We start from the raw sequence: 21,753 nt of genomic DNA, 5'->3' as shown, positions 1-21,753 counted from the left end.
GGATTCACAAGTTATCTACACCCAGATACCTGCACGTTTTGTTTCACCTGTGGTCACCTTACAGCATATTGGAAACACAGTTTACCAAAACCAAAATTTTTTCACTTTTAATATTCCATTATTGGACTTTTTTCACCTTAATATTCCATTATTGGACTTTGAGTTTTGCGTGTATTATTTAGATTTAACTTCACTTCACATTTTGCACGTGTGATGTAATATATGTATGTGCATTTTTATGCACATGCGTATTGATTTTAGTTTGTGTTTTGCCATCATTTTTTGTGTTATCACTAAGCACATTTTTTATTATATTTATTATTATTGTTATTATTTTATTTAAGTTATTTAATTCCACATTCACTTTAATTAGTTTGTATGTAGTGCAGCATTTATATGGTTTTTTATTGTCACTATATTGATTTATGTCATTGGATTCCACATTCACTTTTATTTTTGAATGTAGCGCAGCATTTATATGGTTTATATTCACTTGATCACTGGTATATGATTTAATGCTAGCAGCTGTTTGGGGTTCATTTATTTTATTTGTTAATTGTTTAAACACATCATTTGGAGCGCAGGAGGGTCACACCACTAGTGGTATGTTCTATGCCGCCGACCCCCCCCATATTCAAACTTGGTATCTTCTACTAACCTCCTCCCTTCCTGCCACCCCCTCCCATAAGCATAAGCATATCTTCCGACCCTCTCCCTTATAGTCAAACATGGTATCTTCCTTCCCCTGCATAAGCAAACTTGATATCTTCCGACCCCCTTTATACCCCCCCATATGTAAGCCCCCTCATCATACGCATTCCCCATATGCAAACGTGGTATCATTTGAGCTTCCCATATGCAAACTTGGTACCTTCCAATGTCCTTCCTTCGTTACCCATATGCAAACTTGGCACCTACCGACACCTCCCCCCCATATGCAAACTTGGTATCTTCCGACGCCCTCCTTCACTCCCATATGTAAACTTGGTATCTTCCTTCCCCATCATACCCACCACACACCTTATCTTTTGACCTCCCTTCCCCATTCGCAAACTTGGTATCGTTCGAGCTCCCCTATGTGCAAACTTTGGTATCTTACAGCCTCCTCCTTTTTTTCAAATGTGAAATTGGTACCCCCCCCCCCCCCGCAAAATTATAGTCTTGCATGGTATCCTTCGACCCTCTCCCCATACATAAACGTGGTATCTTCTGATCCCTCCCTTACAGTCAAATGTGCTTAACAGGGAGGTGTCAGAAGATGCCAAACATTTTATCTTCCGACCTCCCATACACAAGCTTGGTATCTTCTGACCTCCCCCCTCCCTTTATATTCAAACATGGTATTTTCTGACACCCCCCCCCCCCCCCCCCTCTTCCCATACTACACAAAGGTGGTATTTTCTGACTCCTCTCTTCTAGCCAAACATGTTTTCTGACTCCCCTATCCATTCTCCTGAGGATACTAAGGGGTTGATTTACAAATACTGGTATCAGCTGAAATCAGCTTCTAACTTCATTTAGGCTTTTGCAATAAAACCTAGAAGCTGATTGGTTTCTATGCAGAGCTGCACCAGATTTTGCACTCTCCAGTGTTTGTAAATAACCCCTAAAGTGTGACTCAGAAGGTGTAAGATGGGTGGAGTTGTAGCCTCAAGGCGGTTGGTCTTCAGTTTTCAGTGTCCCTTTCTTCTGTAGGCGGCCGTATAACCCTAGGTTGATTATTTATGGATGAGGGAGAATAAGTGATATCCAGACAAATTGACCTCTCCTATTAATACACTGACATAAGGACACACCTACCCCCCCCTCATAATCTGACCCCGCTTCTCTTCCTGACAAACTGGCCTCTCCTTTTCTTCACAGTTGTTTTTTTTTTTCTTTATGTTATGTGGCTGGAGGCAGTTCTATACGTAGAACTAAGTATTCTCTTTCCTGGAGTGAGCCCTTCCTGTCTCCTGTATGAAGTTTGCCAGCTTGTCACCCCTCATGGGATGCCACATTCATTCTTATCAGCCCGCACGGAGCAGAGAAAAAGGCTTAGCACACTACAAAGTGCGGCTTCAGGAGGGCCATGCTTTCATGCAGCAGTAATTGTATTTTATTCTGTCACATCTTCGTTTGTCAGATTCTCACACTGTTCGCTCTCTCATCCCGAGTATTTTAATATTCACATCCACAGTCTGGCTTCTCTAATGGAAATACGAGAAGTGAAAGAAAGTGATTGTTATTAAAGGTTTAAAGATGCCTCTGGGACACTCCATTACTATTCCTTGTGATTTCAAACCGTTAAAGACAATCGGGATCCCAGAGTCGGCTTGTAAGGGATTTTAAGGAAAGAGCAAGCACAGGCTGATGTGGCGGTGTAGTGCTGGGAAGAAGAGTCATTGCTTCTAGTATTTGTTCTGTATGATCTAATTGTACAACGATTATTCTACTTCCACCAATCATACTGTGCTCTGGGTTTAGGCTTCTCTGTATTGCAGGACCTTAGCTGTACACAAGTTTATCATAATAAACTGAGGAGTTTATTAACAGCAACCAAATCATTTTCTTCACTATTTTTGGCGATACTCATTCTGCAGCAGCCTTGAAAAATATTTTAGTGTGTTTACTTTATGCTTGTGTTCTATATCCAATTCATCTCACTTCTCTACACCTCCTACGTACCGAAGCAACTTTTACATTCAGGCCATGAGCCTGTTTATTTGGCAGTAACTTTGTCGTCCTTTAAAGTAATTCTAAAAGCTGAAGGTTTTTTATCTTCTTGCATTCTATGCATGAAGGCAAAAAAAACCTTCTATGTGCAGCTTCCCCCCCATACTTTACCTGAGCCCGATCTCGATCCAGTGTTGTGCACGAGAGCAGCTGCTCTTCCGACTCTCACGCCTCATTGGCTCAGACACAGCAGCAGGAGTCATTGGCTCCCACTGCTGTCAAGCACAGCCAGTGAGGAGGAAAGGGGGGGGGGCATGAGTGGGTTCTGCGTTTTTATGGGGGCACTCAGTGGGGGAGGAAACAGGACTGCCCGAGAAGAGGAGCATCAGGGCTGCTCTGTGCAAAACCATTGCACAGAGCAGATAACGTAATAATTAGATCACTTTTTGGGAGAAAATACATTTTTTGTGATATTGTCTATTTTTTAAGCAGTCCATGCACAAAAAAAACCCACCTTTTTTTAATTTTGATCATTTAGATTTATTTTTTTATATTGTTACCATATATTTATATTTGTTATTCCTTCATTTGTCCGGTTTAAAATCTGATTAAATTATGAGTCACCCAGTCATATCTCCATCACTGGGAACAGTAAAGGAACCTATATATTTGTTCATTTTTCTTTGCACTCTATACTTTATTTACAAGATTTAGAGCTGTGGCTTATAAGCTGTCAAATCTTTCCTGGAGTGAAGTCAGGTTGATTCCAGTATACAGCTGCTCCATTTTTGCACCAGTTTTTGCAGATATGCTTTGATCTCTGTCTCTATATTTACGTAGGTGTCTAGTAGACTAATTGTATATGGATGTGAATGCAAATTATTGATGCTTGTGTCACTACAGGCGCTTAAAAAACGAGACTCTAATTCAAACGAGGTGGAAGCATCACTGAAAAGCAAGCTTGGGAGGACGGAGAACGAAAAAACCCAGGTGAGGACATTTTAATTTTGATCGGTTAAAATGATTGGGGGTATCTGTGGGGCAGCTGGATAAAGTACAACTAAAGGCAAAGCCTTTTTTTTTTTTTTTTTTTTTGGACATCGTGGAGAGAGATCAGAACACCTATTAAGTCTTGGTTTTCGGGTTGTTATGATGATCCTTTGGCTTCAGTGCTCTGGGTTATTGACCTTGAAAAAAACAAGTAAATTGGAATGGTCAGACAATTCCAGCATTTCCTGTTTCCATGCGCCATGTCAGTTGTTAAAAACAATCTGCTTTTCTGATCCTCGGGTTTTATTATTTTCTTCTTTCTTGCCCATTGAGGGACCCGAGATGTCTTAAACCTTGTTATACTGCTGCGTAAAAAAGAATTGGACACTGTCAAACAAAAAACTGTAGGGCAGTTGAGGATACCTCCTCCTACTACCAGTATGTCTGTTTTTGCTAGTGTCCTAGGAAGATGGACATCTTTCTGCAGCTCCGCTACTGTAAAGACTAAACTATTATTTTACTACTACTTTTTTCAGTCAGGAAAAAGTGGCAAGACTGCTGGAGGCTTCCCCCTCCATGTGGCAGCTATCCAGCATCTTCCTCAGCTTGACTTTTAGACAGTACTACATTGTCCCAGCTGGACTGAATGTTGTGGGGATAGCCAGGACATGACCTTTGGGCACTGGGTTCTGCTCAGCCAACTTAACTGAACTGGGTCTGGAAAGTGCCCTTAGAAGTGCTTTCCAGGTTTAGAGCTGCTGGCATTGCCTCTGCGCTTGCCTTATCTCTGAGCCATCACTTAGTGAGTAGGCTGGTCTAGAGAGCATTGAGAGCTCCTTTAAGTTGCTCCTTCTGGTTGCTGGGTGCCATTATTCCCCATTTTCCATCGTTCTGTTGCGGAAGGGTTTAATGTTTGTCAGAGAAACTTTTTGGCAACTGGTTGGGACTTCGATGGCACACAACAAAAAAGTTTAAAGTATTAACATCTCAAATGTAAAGGTGCAGCACTAAACACTAAATATGCAGCATCGTCAATCGATTAAAAGAAAAATGAGAAAATGCAGTCTCTTTAAAATAGTGCAACATGAGAAAGTTAATAACATGTGCTCAGTACATAAGTATAGATTTCCAGCAATAATAGATTGTTCGCGGGAATAAACCAATATAAAATGTACAGATAAATAAATAAATAGATAAAATTTGTGCATAAATGATGTCACCAATCGGTGAATAAAGTGCAAAAAAGTCCCAGATGTATTGCCCACGTGAGGATCCTGAATGATCCCGATAAGCGTGCGTGGAGGGTTACTTCCAGTGGCAGGTGTTCAATATGAATAAAATGCGCACTCACCAGAAGTGCGTGTATAAACGCATTTGAGATATAACCTATCTCAATAGGTATGATTCAGGTCATCCACCTCCCAGGTCAGGTCAGGATACTCCCAGTCACATCTGCATGCAGCACTCAGGGATCCTTGATGCGTATCACCTTAGGGGCTCACCCATAGTGCGGTCTCTGTGAATGCCCCTCACAAAATAGGGACCAATAAAGGAGACCACATAGTGTGATACCGTAGGGAACTTTATTCCAACAAATGAGAAGTGCAAATGACAAAAGAAGGAAACAAAACACTGACCATGTAATAGGGATTTCAGGATGGCCACCTGCGGTGGCTAGATGTCCAGTTGCTGTAGCCCTCTGACGCGTTTCGTGCAATGCATGTAGTCATAGGGTCTAAATCCCTATTACATGGTCAGTGTTTTGTTTCCTTCTTTTGTCATTTGCACTTCTCATTTGTTGGAATAAAGTTCCTTACGGTATCACACTATGTGGTCTCCTTTATTGGTCCCTATTTTGTGAGGGGCATTCATAGAGACCGCACTATGGGTGAGCCCCTAAGGTGATACGCATCAAGGATCCCTGAGTGCTGCATGCAGATGTGACTAGGAGTATCCTGACCTGGCCTGACCTGATCTGGGAGGTGGATGACCTGAATCATACCTATTGAGATAGGTTATATCTCAAATGCGTTTATACACGCACTTCTGGTGAGTGCGCATTTTATTCATATTGAACACCTGCCACTGGAAGTAACCCTCCACGCACGCTTATCGGGATCATTCAGGATCCTCACGTGGGCAATACATCTGGGACTTTTTTGCACTTTATTCACCGATTGGTGACATCATTTATGCACAAATTTTATCTATTTATTTATCTGTACATTTTATATTGGTTTATATTGGTTTATTCCCGCGAACAATCTATTATTGCTGGAAATCTATACTTATGTATTGAGCACATGTTATTAACTTTCTCATGTTGCACTATTTTAAAGAGACTGCATTTTCTCATTTTTCTTTTAAACGATTGACGACGCTGCATATTTAGTGTTTAGCGCTGCACCTTTACATTTGAGATTTACATTGGAAGGTTCTGTTTTGGTTACCTTTTTTGGTGTTTCAGCGGCTATTTTTTTTTTTGGATAGCGCTCGCATATTCACTCTTTACATAAAGTATTAACATGTTTATTGTACGTACATTAAAAACCGCACCCTCAATTAAAAATACATATTCATATTGAGACCATGATATATCATCACAACATATGGCTAAAAGGGCAGATGTTTGAACCTTTTTGTCCTTTTGGCTGTCTGTTGTGCTTATATATCAAGGTCTCAATATGACTGTGTATTTTTAATGTTGCTACACTTGTGGGTGTGGTTTCTAATGTATGTACAATAAACTTGTTCTATTTTAAACTTTTTTGTTGTATGCCATTTTTTTTTCCCTACTCCTCTTTTCTGACTGTTTTTCACCAGTTTTGCATTTGGCTAGGGTCAGTGTCACTACTGGTAGCATGAGGTGATACCTGGACCCTACAGTGTTTGCACAGGCAGTCCAACTCGTCTAGGATGGCACCTCAATATGTGTCATTGCCATAAGGTTTTGCTGTGTCTCCAAGCACAGTCTCAAGAGTATGGAGGAGATTCCAGGATACAGGCAGTTACTCTAGGAGAGCTGGACAGGGCCGTAGAAGGTCCTTAACCCATCAGCAGGACCGGTATCTACTCCTTTGTGCAAGGAGGAACAGGATGAGCTCTGCCAGAGCCCTACAAAATGACCTCCAGCAGGCCACTGATGTGAATGTCTCTGAACAGACTTCATGAGGGTGGCCTGAGGGCCCGACGTCCTCTAGTGGGCCCTGTGCTCACTGCCTGGCACCATAGAGCTTGATTGGCATTTTGCCATTGAACACCAGAATTTGGAGGTCCACCACTGGCGCCCTGTGCTTTTCACAGATGAGAGCAGGTCCACTCTGAGCACATGTGACAATGTCTGGAGAAGCCGTGGAGAACGTTCTGCCGCCTTTAACATCGTTCAGGATGACAGTTGTTGGTCAGTGATGGTCTGGGGAGGCATATCCATGGAGGGATGCACAGACCTCTACAGGCTAGACAATGGCATCCTGACTGCCATTAGGTATGAGGATGAAATCCTTGGATCCATGTTCAGACCGTACGCTGGTGCAGAGTATGCAGGCAGTTCCCGAAGGATGAAAGAATTGATATCATTGAATGGCTTCCACCTTCGTCTGACCTAAATCCAATAGAACACATCTGGGATGTCATATTTCGGTCCATCCAACGCCGCCAGGTTTCACCTCACTGTCCAGGAGCTCAGTGATGCCCAGGTCCAGATCTGGGAGTAAATACCCCAGGACACCATCTGTCGTTTCATTAGGAGCATGCCCCGACATTGTCAGGCACATTTACAAGCACCCGGGGCTATACAAACTACTGAGTAACATTTTGAGTTGCTGCAATGAAATTTCAGCAAAATGGACTATCCTGTTACGTCCCTAACACATTGCCCAGTCCATATCCGTATAGATATCCAGCATGACATTGTCCTCATTTGAGATCTGATGTGTTTTCAAAGTGTTCCTTTTTAGTTTTTTTTGAGCAGTGTATAGATACTGTTCAGCAGCCATGGCACTGATTTGAGAGGACTAGGCAGTATATATAGTAGGAATTCTAAAAAAAAAAAAAAACATGATATGGTTATAACGTCACTGAGTTTCTAGGTCATCCGAAAAATACATTTTGTCTGTCCGAAAAGTTATTGCACTCCAGCCAGACTTGGTGGGTCTGAATGGTCATCCATCTAAAACGAGTAATTCATTATTGCAGGCGATTAAAGGGTTTGATTATTTATTGGATTTGTTATGTCTCTGGGGTCTCTTGCTGAGGTCGCTGTATTGAGATCCCAGTCCTGAACACCTGCGGGCTAATTACTATTATGTGTGTAATTCTATTCCTGCTGGAATAAAAAATATATGTTTTTATATATTACAGAATGTAAAGGGGAGCCTGTTGAAATTTTTTTTAGTTTGCTGTTTTAACTGGCCCCTCCTTTCCATATGGTGCAGGGCCCCTGTAATGTCTAATGGTAAGAGTAGTATTCATATACTTGCAGCTAGAGGTGGAGTTGGAGAGATATCGGAGGCGGTTGGATCAGACGGAGGGAAGTCGGGAAACTCTGCTCTGCCAGGTATGATGTGTGCACAAGAAGCTTGTGTTTCTTTCTTCTTCTTTTAGATGGGAGAAACCTTTGGTGATCTTGGTTCACTTCCAGTCTTTTCACTTAGACACAGTCATTAGACATATAAATCCATATGATGTGGTAATATTTCTTTCTCCTCCAATGAGGGAAACAGGAAGCCTGTGTTTAGGTTAGACTGCTGCCTACAGGACTGGACACTGGCAAACCAATACTGTAGACTTGTCAGGATAGCCTCCTACTACCAGCATGCCTAATGTCCCAGGAGGATGGACATCGTTTACTTTTTTTTTTTCTCTGAAGTATCAAATACTAACTGCTGAAGCTTACTCTCTTCAATTTTTGCTGTCCGGTGCAGTTGTCCTCAGCCTGGTTTATGGAGCGTTGCATCTGGACTCTGCTGGACGGGATGTTCCAGGTATAGTCTGGAAGTGACCAGACTCCCTTCTGGTAAAAGTTTTCTGAGGAGCACTTTTTAGTACAATATTGCTCCCATATTGAAGACCGTTTTGGAATAGTTATTTGCTCCCCCAAGTGCCTATCAGCCTTGTATCTGTTTTGTGAGTACCACTGTAAGGTGCATGTTTTCATGGATCCAACTGATAAGCAGTTTGAAGCCCTTTTTTAAAGTTTTTGTTCTCTGCCCAGATCTTGCCCTTCACCTGATTCTGGCTGTGACTTTACTTTGTCACACCATGCTTTATTGGTCAAAATCCCTTAAATGAGATCAAAACACTGCTGTATTTGACCCCTTGCTTATTGAAGGCATGAAGCAGCTGGCTCTAGCTGATAACTTCAAATGGGATGGTTTCCTGGAAGCCTTTTGTCTCATTTTTCGAATGTGTTTGATGTCACTAAATATGCATAGGGCACTTTTGCAAGACTGTGGAACCTTTGTGCAAGAAGCATTGGTGCATGGTCTTCGAGGGACAACATCTCTTTGGACCTTCTCTTGGTAATCAATCATGTCAAGGATGCTACTGGTGAAAAATAGTACCTATCTTCCTCAGTGGAAGGAACGGACTGCAAAGTCTTCTCCCTCTTCGACTGTTAAGAAGTGTTCCTTTTTGTTTCTCGACTCCATTGACCACATCCACACCTCCAAACTTGGCTCTCAGTACACCCGCGAGGTCTCGCATACTAAAATTTGCCAAATTCCCAGACAAACCTTCTTCAACATAAAGTTGCGCCTTAACTTTTCAGAGTGGAGTTGGGGGGCTCGTACCTTTTACAGGAGCTTGGACAGCATTTACATCCTAAATGCTCCCTGCCTGTTCCTCAATTTCTCACCATCAACCTTCCTGTATCATTGAATGGATTAGCAGACCTCAGCTCTGCCATGTAGCTGTCCTCATTTTGTTCCAATGTGACTCCATAGAATCTGAATCTGTTTCTTTCTGCACTTCAGAAACTGCCATTTGAAACCGTTAGTAACATTTCTCTCTTTACTGACACCAACAAGGTGGTGTTTCTTCTTGACATCTGATTTTGCTTAGGGACAAGGTGTTGTTGAAGCTCGGGACTTCTTTCTCAGCTAATGCAGTTTCTGACTTTAACCACAACCCATTCTTTTGTCCCCCTGTCCATATGCAGTTCACAAAAAGAACATTTCCTTCGGTCAAGGTAAACTGAGCGGACTTTCCAACTTAGCAGAGTTGCAGCACTTGCAGGGTATTATGATTGGATTTAGTTTGTTTAATGGTCATTGTATCCCAAAATAACATTCCACCTTAAGATACTAATTCATAATCAAGTACATATTTTAGGGGACTGTTTAAGTGTCACAATGAACCTCTTCACTCCAAAATGTACAGTTATAAAAAATCCTCATGGTTTATTACACATATATATAAGAACCTCATAAAATACAATCTAAACCAGCTCCAATATTTAAGTGTCTAAACAAAATACACCTACATTTCAGTGTCATAGCTATAGTTAACAGGATAGACTACTCTTTCCCAGCCATTGCTAAACCACATACCCATTCAGAGAAAGAAGTTACAATGCTCACAAGTGGGTGGTAGATCCTTGACGTGTTTCACAGATAAGCTGAAATCTGCTTCTGCACAAGTCCTGTGGAAAGGATATTTCAAGATTACAATACAAAGTATACAAATCAAACGTAATGAAGCCAGTAGTCATTTACAATTCTATTTACAAATAAGGATACTTACAAATGGGGATCAGCTCAGGCATGTTCGGCTACAAGTCCGAACCCGCCTGAGCTATCCCACCAGGAAGCTGTCATAGTCGAAAGTCAACCATAGGAGGTGGAAATTTTCCCCTCCTTGCAGCTGTATGTATGCGTTCGGCTGTGGGGTGTGGAATGACCCTGCCACCTATGATGGACAGATTGTTGGCCTTGACAGCTTTCTGGCAGAATATCTCACTAGGTTCAGACTCCTATCCATACAGCTCATCCCTACAGCTCATCCCTACTTACAAATAACACCGCCTGAAAGCAACAATGGTATGTCAGAGAAGACTGCAGAGGATATATATAAAAGACTACAAGAAGGTCCTCTGCCCCACAATGGTAACAGTCCTATAAATATCCATTATATCAATTAATGAGTGCAACTCTATATACACTGTATAGTATTATTGCTAAAAACCAGAAAGAAATCTGTGCTACCGCCTATTAATCCAAGGAAGTTTGGAGGGATCCATATAGTAAAGTGATAACTCTATATGGATCCCTCACATCTATAAAATGAAAAAGTCCTGCAAATCTATAACAAAAATAGAACACCCAGATCATATACTGTATGTATCAAACAGCATGCCAAGAGTCAGGATCTATACAAGCTTCCTATACAATGCCAAGCTAGCATTCCAATGAGCATATCATCGAGGTACCTTTTAACATGTTATTACAGAATTGTCAAACTAGAGAAATCTCTCCAGTGTAAGGGAAGACTCCCTTTGCCATTGTGGTCCTATCTTGGGCAGTGGTGTCCTTTTGTTTTTGTGGTGCCCTAGGCAACACAAAAATCTAGAGCCCCCTTCCCCCAGAGAGCAAGAGAGAAAGCAGCTGGCCACCACCGGACCCACAGACAGAGATGCATTCTTCCAGCAGTCACCTGCACCTCTCCGGAATGAAAGCAGACAGCCATCCCCAGTGTCGCCCTTGTGCAGGAACTAGAGTCGGCCTCTACCTACACCTTCCAGAAGCCTGCAGCCTCTCTTGGATCCCATGGTGGAGCTCAGGCAGTGTCTCACTTGGTCCCCATCCTCTGTCACATGAGTCCTTTCTTCGAGGTGCGTCACCACCCCCCTGATGATAAAATGCCACCCAAGGCAAACGCCGTGTTGCTCCCCTGATCTTGGGTATAAAACCTCCTGTCTGAATAATTTAACAGACTAAATTAGTAATAATAATGAGACTGGAGGTAACTGACTTATTTCTTACCTTGAACAGTTTGTCTAACAGAACATACCTCTGTAGACAAGAGCAGACAACCAGGGGCGTGTTCCCAAAGGGAATGATACAGGTCAAACGCTGTCTGCATTTATATATCTCCTCCGCCGTGCCAATGTTCTGGTGGGGGGTGACACCATCACTCAGTGAAAGCCAGTACCTACTGATGACATTTAGAGATACATTGTGATGCCTACAAGTATATATTTGGTTATGAATTTGTATGTTTTATTCAAGTCTGAGCTAGTGTAATTGGTGGGGAGAGATCAGCCTTTCCTTAAAGCTAATGGGACCCTCTGATTGCCCTGGTTGGCAGGAACCTTTTATGTGCTGTTTTTTACTATTTGCTGAGAAAAAAACAAAAACCACTTGCAGAGATTTTCCAGTTATGCAAGTCATTGTTATCCAATTTTTTTTTAAATCAGATTTTATTTAAAGCCGTAGTAAACCATAGGTAAAAAGAAAATGTAAATCCTCTGCAAGGTAATATAATGGGCTGGTATGCATAGCATACTAGCACACTGTGAAGGGCCTACTTTATGGTCTTGTTCACACTATACATGCAGAAAAACTGATGGAAACTGACGTGAAGATATCACTTGCAGAGACATCCGTTTTCATGCACACTTTAAAGCATTTTATACAGATTCCTGCACAGAAAAAATCTGCACGTTACTAGTGTTGTGGTGTGAACAGGGCACATAGAAAACAATTGATTTTGTTGTGTCTTTGCAGAATGCATGCAGAAAAACTGACATCTCTGCACCATGGTGCGAACGAGTCCTAAAACAAAGCCCTCCAGCGGCACCCTGTCACCACTGACAGGGCTTCCATCTTCACCCAATCTTCTATCTTAACCCAGTCTTCACCCAATCTTCCATCTTAACCCAATCTTCCTTCCGGGTTCATGAGCATCGGCCGTCTGGGCGACTTGCGGTGCGTGAGGGAGTCCCGTTCCACGGCACAATGCTCTGAAGGAACAGCAGAGGTAATGCCGTTCCTTCAGAGCGCACGCGTCGGCTCTCAAAAAGCAATAATATCTCCTAAACTGTGAATATTATAAGCTTACCTGTAGCTAAAAGTATTAAAAAAGCGTTTACTACCACTCTTTTTTACATTTACACCATTTAGACAAACTGCTACACAATATGATAGACAAAAACAGAAAAAAGAAAAATATAAATGATCTTTAAACCAGAGTAATATAAATACATTAAGAATATCCCTTAAAAAATCAGCACAAACCTTTTTAATGAGCTGTAAATATTCTGATCCTTGCACAGCTGTTGATGGTTGAATCTGCTTGTGTATGGACATTTTCTGGCAAGAACAGGCTTTCAGCAAAAGCATAGTGTTCAGTTCCTGGCATCATGACCTCTGTATTCTCTTATTTGTACCCTTTTAGGTGGAAGATCTGCGGAGTCAACTGGTGAAAGTAGAAGAAGATCGCACTCACCTGCAGCTCCAGCTCTCCCAGATGTCTCATATCCAGCATGAGGACCGTGAGGAGGACAGAAGGGTCCGGGCAGGTGGGCCACAGTCTTCTATATTACAATTAGCATGTCTGTAAATCACACATCTCCCACATTGTGCTTGCTAATTCGCCCTAATGTCTTTAGGGCTCATTTACACTTGTGGTTGGGGGGTGGTAAAAAGACTTCAGGCGGACACCTGCTCAACAAGGCATTTTGATATTTGCATAACCCTTCCCAAAAGCTAGCCCACTGCTTATATTAGGGATCAGGGTTCTTGAGAGGATTGCTGAGACAGGATGCTATGTGCAGCACTGTGTTGGACCCTTCCATTAGAGTCAGTAAGTGTAAAGTAGACATATTATAAGACAAAATGGGTATAGATCGGCAACATGAGAATTGCACCTAGGGGCCCATACTGGCAAGGCTGCCTTTAGAAATCACAGGGCCCTGTACAGCCTACCTAACAGGGCCCCACCAGGGGAAAATACATTAAAATCATTACAAACATACAAATTTCCTGGTGAATCGAAAAGGTAAAACTGTATTGAGGTAATAATTAAAGCTCTGTGTGTAAATGGGATCTTGGGGCTCATTTACATGGCTGGAGCGGAGTGCAGGCAGCCTCTGTTTTGATATGGGGATGCAGCAGCTGTATGAACACAGCTACAGGTCTGAATTTGACAGGCGTGTGGATGTAGGTTTACAGTCCTGAACACAGACAGGGGACATTCTGAGCTCACCTACAGCTGCACACACAAATTAAAAGCTGCAGCTGTGTGTGTATGGATGCTGCATCCCTACAGAGTAACAGGCAGCTCCAGCTGCATGAACAAACTGCTCATTCATGTGGTATGGACCAGAGCACCTGTATGAGCCCTTCATTTTTTATTTTATTTTTTTTTTAAACACTGGCATTGGAGCTATAGGAAGGGGGGGCTGTCAGAATCTGGACAGGGAGGGTGATCTGTGTGGCAGAGTGGCACATACTGGCACCTGTTCCCTTATGGCTCCCCCTGCAGCATATCTTCTAGTTCTCTCTTATCCCTGCCAGTTTTAGGATGCTGAGAGACTTCAGAGATTGATAAGAGAATGTGACTGACCTGGAGTTGTGGATGCAATTGGACTAGTGGTGAGATTTGGTTATGTCTTGTTCACATGGGATATAGAAAAGCATACACTCATGGAGGGCTGTGTACATCTGCAATGGTAAGCACATGCGTTTCGTGCATCCCCCCTGCAGACAGTTCCATTGATGTCAATTGGAACACAGTGGCTGCATGCATTCAGATGCTGCTCCCAATCTGACATCCATGCGGTTGTGGGTACACAACCCCAAATGTACCTTGGGTACATTCAGGGCTGTGCAGCCACTCTCGTACCTGCGCAGATGTCACATTGGGAGCAGCATCTGAGTGCGTGCAGCCACTGTGTTCCAATTGACATCAATGGACGGGGATGTACAAAACACCTGTGCTTGCCATTGCAGGTGAACACCTTCACTCCATGAGACCTTAGGAATCTAATTTATGCCAGATCCGAACTGTAGGTGATAGAAAATGGGACACATTAGCCAGATTGGTTAGTAAACGGTTAAACAGAAGCAGTTCAACAATGATATATGGATTTTAAGAGGGAATGGGTGATGACAGCATAGCGGTCAGAAAAAGCAATATAGAAAACTTGCTTTGGATAGAGAATGAGAAGTTTGTAGCAAGGAGGGTGATCTGAAGGGAACCAGCCTGGGGGAGAGGAGTGGGAAGTCCAGCTACATAAAGAATACTAGGCCAGGCTGGGAGAAGATAAAAGGCGGCTACAGAAGGGAATGTAGCTAATCAGCTGTGACTGTTTCAGAAGACAAAAGAATGTGCGAGACAGCAGAGAAGAATGTATGGCCTGGATAGTTGGACCAGCGGGATAAACCGTGAGACAGGGCAGATAGGACCGGGACCATAGGAGTGAAGGAATGCAGGAAGACTAACCGGGGCACAATCACCAGGACTGAGAAAGGAGAAAGATCGTATTGTGATTGCAGGGGGTGAGAAAGATATATGGCAGAGATTGAGTAGGTCAAGAATATGGAGGAGGGAAAGGAGACTGAGAAACAAAGTTACAATCAGAGGTAAATATAAGGTGCAGTGAAGCAAGCTGAGTTAGACTGAGGGAGCAGAGCATTGGCCCGTGCTCAGAGAGTGACATGAGGCTGTGGAAGTGAGCGTAGCTTAGCTGCAAATGTAGCAGAAAGGCATAATGATAGGCGGAGAGAGCCACTTGTGAGCTGCCCGGGCCCCCCTGTTGGAATGATGGCATCAGGGCCCCCTACAGGAGGACCAGAGCTAACCTTTTGTCAGCAACCCTGCCTACTGGGGTTAGGGCCTGCTTATATCATGGGACCAACTTCTCCTTATTTCCTGGAGTGTTCTGCAGCATTATACAGAGAGCATTCTGGGGTACACTGCAGGCTCCACGTCATGCTGTTCATTATATGAACATAAAATCGCAGGCACAGTGTGGCATAAACACTGAGGTGTCCAGCAAATAATGGTATGCGCTCTCTGTTTATATATGTGCCCCTGAGTTACTTAACATATAATGCCACATCTACTGAGAATAAATCAGCAAATACCAAAAAAACAATTAGTTTGATACAAAGAATATTAAAACACTAGGAATGTGTAGAGTAGGAGCAATGAAAAGCAAAAATACTAAATGTCATGTATGTTTGTTGCATCACACACAGTTCATGCTAATTAAAGGATTTCTACCTTGTCTGATCTGACATAAAAACAAATTTTATCCCTCAGACTTTCACCATTTTTGTTGCTCATCTCCTGGACTGGTTCTATCCAATTCTTATATTTTTGTATGTGAGGTTTAGTCTCCAGAACTGGACACAGTATTCAAAATGAGGTCTAACGCAAGATCTGTATAGAGGAATCAGACCCTCCTTTCTCTTGCTGTTGATCCCTCTAGAGATAACTAAAGATCTATATAGAGGAACCAGACCCTCCTTTCTCTTGCTGGTGATCCCTCTAGAGATAACTAAAGATCTATATAGAGGAATCAGACCCTCCTTTCTCTTGCTGGTGATCCCTCTAGAGATAACTAAAGATCTATATAGAGGAATCTGGCCCTCCTTCCCTCTGTCGGTGATCCTTCTAGTGATAACTAAAGATCTATGTAGAGGAATCAGGACCTCCTTCCTCCTGTTGATGACCCCTCCAGTGATGCACTCCATGATTCTATCCACTTTCCCCACTGCCTGACCACACTGTTTGGTCATTTTGCAGACATCTGAAACAAGCACCCCCATTTCACCTGGCCAACACTGTACACCCAATAATGACAGTTGGTTTGTCTTTCAGTAGTGGTGGAACGGTCTGAGCGGGAGAAGCAGGAACTGGAGCATCAGATCTCTGAGCTGCGCACTCAGCTCAACAGAAATGCGATCCTGTCTGAGATGGAAGAACTGAAACGCAACCTTAACCAAAATGATAGAGAGAAGATTCAGCAGGCAGAACAGCTGGAGGTATGTATGGTGTGTGCACATGTTGTGCGTGGGTATGGACATGTACACTTTATGGTCCTATAATCCGTGGATGTAAATCCACACTGAAAAGCCTTTTTAAAGGAAGTTTCTATTGCTGACCTCTTCGTCTGATAACCTGCCTGGCTGTAATGCTTGCTCTGTTGTTTTAATAGTTTGAGTCGCTAACGCAGAACAAGTATACAGATAAGGACTTATCGCCTTTCTCTGACCACCTTGATTGGCATGCTTGATCTGGTTTAGTGAATCAGAGCATTTGATGCCAGTGGTTTGGTTCTACTTCTCCTTTAAACTTGCTAAGGGTTCCTTGAGTAATGACCAATTTCTGCCTCTCAGATAAGTAACCTCTGACACCAATTATCTTTTTAGCTATCTTTAAGAAGGACAGTCTTCCCACTGACCATATAGTAAGGAGCATTCTTCCCACCAACCACCAATGTAAAAGTTTTGACCACCAGTGTAATTGGGCTATTCCAGTTCGAGATTCCTTCCCCCACTGACCACCAATCTAAGGGGCCCTTCTTCTTTGACCAACAGCATGAGGGAACACTACATATTTCACTGTCTGAGTTTCTTTTTTGGACATTATTATAATTACGGTTTGCTTCATTATCCATTCACCCTCTTTTGCACCAATGGGTTGTCCTCTGGTCACAATGATCCCCACCATCCACCCTTACTTGTACTGAATGGCATGCCCATGAAGTACATGATGTAACGATCACAGAGATTTCCTCATACCAGTAGAGCCTATGGCTTGCCACCTGCATCCATATAAACACTGCACCAATCTGTGTCTGGGAGCGTCTCAGTCTTCCACACACTCTACTGAGCAATTAGACATCACTTAAGGAGGTTATAAATCTCAGAAATGTAGGCTTGCCGTGGAGTCGGTAGAAAAGAGTTTATTATTAAATCTTGCTTAAGGCTTGCAGAGAGTAACAGCATTAATACATCACCGCTGAACTGCCGCTCTTAGCGTGTGCTAGAACAAAAACAACTTGTCCCCGCCATTCTTCCAATCAATCGAGTCTGACTCAGATTATGCTCTTAATCTCTGAGCGTGCCGACATAGCTGTAGATCCGCGGACTGCACTCTTCTGTAGGAAGCAATGTTTGTGACCTGCAGGACGAGCCTGCTTACTGCTTCCATTGTGTTTTTACCACATCACTAATTTATTAGTATACATGTCTACATTTTTTGCATTGTGTAAAGTCATAATATCTTCTACTGGATGAATGTTTTTCTCTCATCCATTGAGGGACTCAACTTGACAAAAATAACCAACCTAGGGTTATACTGCTGCCTGCAGAAGAAATACACACCCCACCCACATCACAACTACCCAGTATTGGTTGGTGTCCTGAGGAGAATGGACTTTTTTTTCCTTTCTGCTGTACAGTATTTATGATTGACTTTAAAGATTTTTCTACTATCAGCAGCTACTGCTAAAGTTGAGAATGGTATACTTATTGAGGTTCCTCCCACTTCCTGTTCAGGTGGCACCTAGATTCATAAGGAGTCGCTGGGACAGGAAGTGAGGGGATAGTTCCGAAACAGAGGTAGTTAAAACCCCACAGAGGTTTAACCTTTCCTCAGAACAAGATAGTCTCTTGCTAGCTTTAAAAGCAGATTTTTCACAAGTTGGATATGTGTGAAAAACCAGATATACTGTCCTGAATTTCTTTTGATAGGCTAGCATTATGTGAACGCGTAAGGTGGGTAGTAGGGTGCGTCAGACGATGCTGTGGAAGTATGGCAGGTGACGATGGATGGTATGTAGGGAAACCGGTACTGAGCAGCACTTCTAAAGAGTGGAGACAAACTCTGTGCAGAAGAAGGTGAAACAGGAAGGCGCTTCTAAGTGCAGTATTCCAGGTCTACTTTAATAAAAAGTGGTTAAAAACACTTACAATGTAGTAGTACAAACAGGCTCTAATGTAATCCGTCAGTAGCAGGGCTCTGAGCGATGGAGCTGCTGTGCCAGCCAGCAGCTGCAGGGGGAGCTTGAGGAGAGGTGTTAAAAATGGGTGCTGCTCTGTTTGGACCGCTGGAGCACACACTAGGACGCACGCTCTCCATGGACCAGAGGTGACGTAAGCATGGAGTGGTGACATTTTTCGGAGCATGAACAGAGCTCCTTCTTCAAGACCAACGTCCAGGCTTAGGAAGAGCCAGTTAAATAGGGTAAAGAGGTGGGAAAAGGGACGGTCAGTGGGAAGGAAGGTACACGCCTCCTAAAGACCAAGCTGAATGTAAAATACAGAGTGGACTGTTTAGCATTATGTGAACACCCGATTAAACTTCTATTTATAGCCTAACTCTATGGTAAGCCAATATTCTCTAAATATGAGGCATCTGTATTTTTACTTGAATCTTGGTGTGATTTTTGTATTTCCTCCATGTCTATGTAGTAGTCCAAAGTGAAACTTTGCCTCTATACAGGAGCTTCCTGTAATACCAATCACTTCTGTTCTCTCATTGTGCAGGGTGATCTGTCTTGTGCAGAGCTGTGGTCTACAGTGATGTCACTGCTACTTTTACAAAGCAATATTTGGGTTTGCAAATACAGTTGGTGATCACAAACATTTATCATTTATCATTTTCTGTGGCTTTTGCGGAATACATTTTAAAGTGTTTGCCTTTTACAGAAAAATTGTGGAGGTGAACTAACACCGTACATTCTCCTCCTGGTCCCCTCTGTACGTACCTCCAGGGTTGCTGAGCTGACAGTGCCCCTGCTGCACGGGGATGTGAGAGAAGAGCGGGGATGCTGACAGCTCAGCAAATGCGGAGGTAATACAGCGAGGACCAGTGGGGTGGGGAGGGTGTAGGAAGTTAGTTCACCTTTTTGTATTTGTTTTCTGTAAAGGTGAACTCCATTTTATTTTATTTTTAGCTTTAAAGCCATGAACTCCAGGACTGTTATTCTGATCTTAATTTCACTACTTGCATAGATGCAGAACTGGAACAATCAGGGTGGGATTTCTGATGGTTCATACTTCACTGGTAACATGTTTGTTCCAGGTCAAAGACTCAAAGGTCATGACATCAGGATAGACAAAAAAGTGGTGCGGCAATGGGGGCTGCATATGGCCTTTCTTCATCAGGATTTGAGGGATATACAAATATTTAGCAGAGAAGTTAGTGAACCAAGCATATCTCTCTGCATCTATAGATCTTCAAGGCACTCTACCATTTAAAAACAAGCTAGAAATGGCCCTTCCCATATCTGTCTTCATAGCTTCCTTTTAGATTTGAAAGGACTGGTGGCCCACGAGGAAGAAAGTTATCTTATCACAAGACATGCTTAACAAAAGTTTTATGTTTCTCTTTCATTATGTACGATGTTGTCATCTCACAGTTTCTGACAGCAGACTTGGAGAAGAGAGAGCGGCAGCAGCTGCGTATGCTGGAGCAGCTAAAGGACATCCAGAGTCGCTACGAGATATGTGAGAGGGAGAGGAGACAGACTGAGACCACCAATTCTGAACTAGGCCAGCAGCTGCAGGAGGTGACCCAAGAGGCTCAGCAGTATCTGGCTGAACTACAGCAGGTCGATGCCCAGCGCCTTGAGGCCGAGAAGAAGAAAGAAGATCTGAAGTCCAAAGCGCAGGAGAGCCTCAGATATTGGAAGCTGAAGTGTAAAAAGTTTGAGCGTGAGCTGGAGAAGAAAGACGAGACCACAAGAGCAACGAGCGAGCGTTGTACACAGGTCAGATGCAATGACTGTTCTTCCATGACATGCACAGTACTTCACTGCATGCCTTATAACCTGACTTCAGGGGGCTCTGACAGGTCATAACTTTCCAAGCTCCCAGATAGCAGCACAAGTGATGTCCTCCAGTCCTCAAGTAGCAGCTCAAATGGTTGGTAATGGGTGATACTCTTTCCATATAGCAGCACAGCATTTCACCTAAAGCAGTGGAGAGAAAGGTGAAGAACAAGACCTAGATATGACTTCTGAGGTATGATTTTGGGAATCAACTTTGTATCCTAAAGTGGATCTAAAGGCAGCAATAAAACCAAAGTCCAGGCGGTACCTCTACTAGTGCCTGTTCACTCTCATGTTAAATTATGTAAAATCAACATTTTATTTACCTTTTATTCACCTGTTGTATGCAGTCACTTGACCGCTACCCCTTCCTGCTGGTGAGTGGTAGGTAGAGATTTGTGGGGTGAAAGCAGAAGAGGAAGTGACCTTGCCATCTCAGGCTCCTTTTATAGGGAAGGGAGGAAGAGAGGAGTTGTATGTTCCTGTGCCTGAGTGCCGTCAGAGATGTGAGCAAGCGCAGTGAGAGGATAACCAGACACTGTATAATATTGAGGTAGTTCTGCTTCTGGGTGCCAACACAGGAAATAAGGTCATATTCAGGGTGATGACAGGATCACTATGATGGCAGGGATAGACAACCTTTGATAGATGGAGATCTACCTGAACAACTTGAAGGAGATCAAAGATCACTGGGGTTTGATGCCTTTTTTTTTTTTTTTTTCTTTCTTTCTTTTTTTAAAGAAATTATCTAGCAAGGCCTAATGAAATAGTAAGGAAAACTTAGAAAATATATGAAAAATTTCACTGTAAAAATATAAACGTAGCCTACCTTAAAAGTGAACAGTGTCAGTCAGTAGAGCAGTGGACAGTAGGGCACAGGAATGCTTGCGGATGGTGTCAGTAGGGCAGTGGACGATGTGAGTAGTTCTTTACTTTTATTTTTACTTTTTTTTCTATAATTTTTAGTTTGTAATTTTTTCGCAGCCCTGTTGGGGGACTTTGGTGAAATATCAGGGGCCTAAACAGATCCCTGGTGTCTCACTTTTGAGAAAGAGAAAGGGGACACGTTTCTCTATCTCTACAGCCTCATTTGCACAGAATGAATGATCAAGAATAGTTCTCTACAGAGCTTCCTGTTCATTTATAAACTGAAGCAAAGTAAAGAAAGTTTACTATTCTTCAGTTATGAATGAACACAGTGAATGATCGGCACCACTCACTTACTGTGTTCATTCAGAAAAAGAAGGGCTGGTAAATTACATATTTACCAGCCCTTTCCCCCTCTCTCCATCCTGAAATGATCCCCCGCAGCAACCAGCGGGTGA

General features: G+C 42.8%; 1 protein-coding gene across 2 annotated transcripts in view; it reads left to right on the top strand.

Moving 5' to 3' along the window:
• CEP128 (centrosomal protein 128) overlaps positions 1-21,753 on the top strand; it is a 236,501-nt gene that overhangs the window by 60,706 nt on the left and 154,042 nt on the right. The window contains exons 9-13 of one of the 2 annotated variants that reach the window (XM_089661384.1): positions 3,559-3,645; positions 8,126-8,200; positions 13,039-13,162; positions 16,474-16,634; positions 20,018-20,368. In XM_089661384.1, coding sequence (XP_089517510.1) covers positions 3,559-3,645; positions 8,126-8,200; positions 13,039-13,162; positions 16,474-16,634; positions 20,018-20,368 — 798 coding nt within the window. Of the gene's footprint in view, positions 1-3,558; positions 3,646-8,125; positions 8,201-13,038; positions 13,163-16,470; positions 16,635-20,017; positions 20,369-21,753 lie in introns of both variants that reach the window. The other variant, XM_089661383.1, reaches the window with a different exon arrangement.

The sequence above is a fragment of the Staurois parvus genome, unplaced genomic scaffold (genome assembly GCF_062004578.1).
Source record: "Staurois parvus isolate SC_StPar_1 unplaced genomic scaffold, SC_StPar_1.0 ptg001330l, whole genome shotgun sequence".
In the NCBI taxonomy this organism is placed as follows: Eukaryota; Metazoa; Chordata; class Amphibia; order Anura; family Ranidae; genus Staurois; species Staurois parvus.
This window is presented reverse-complemented; position numbering and strand designations above follow the sequence as displayed.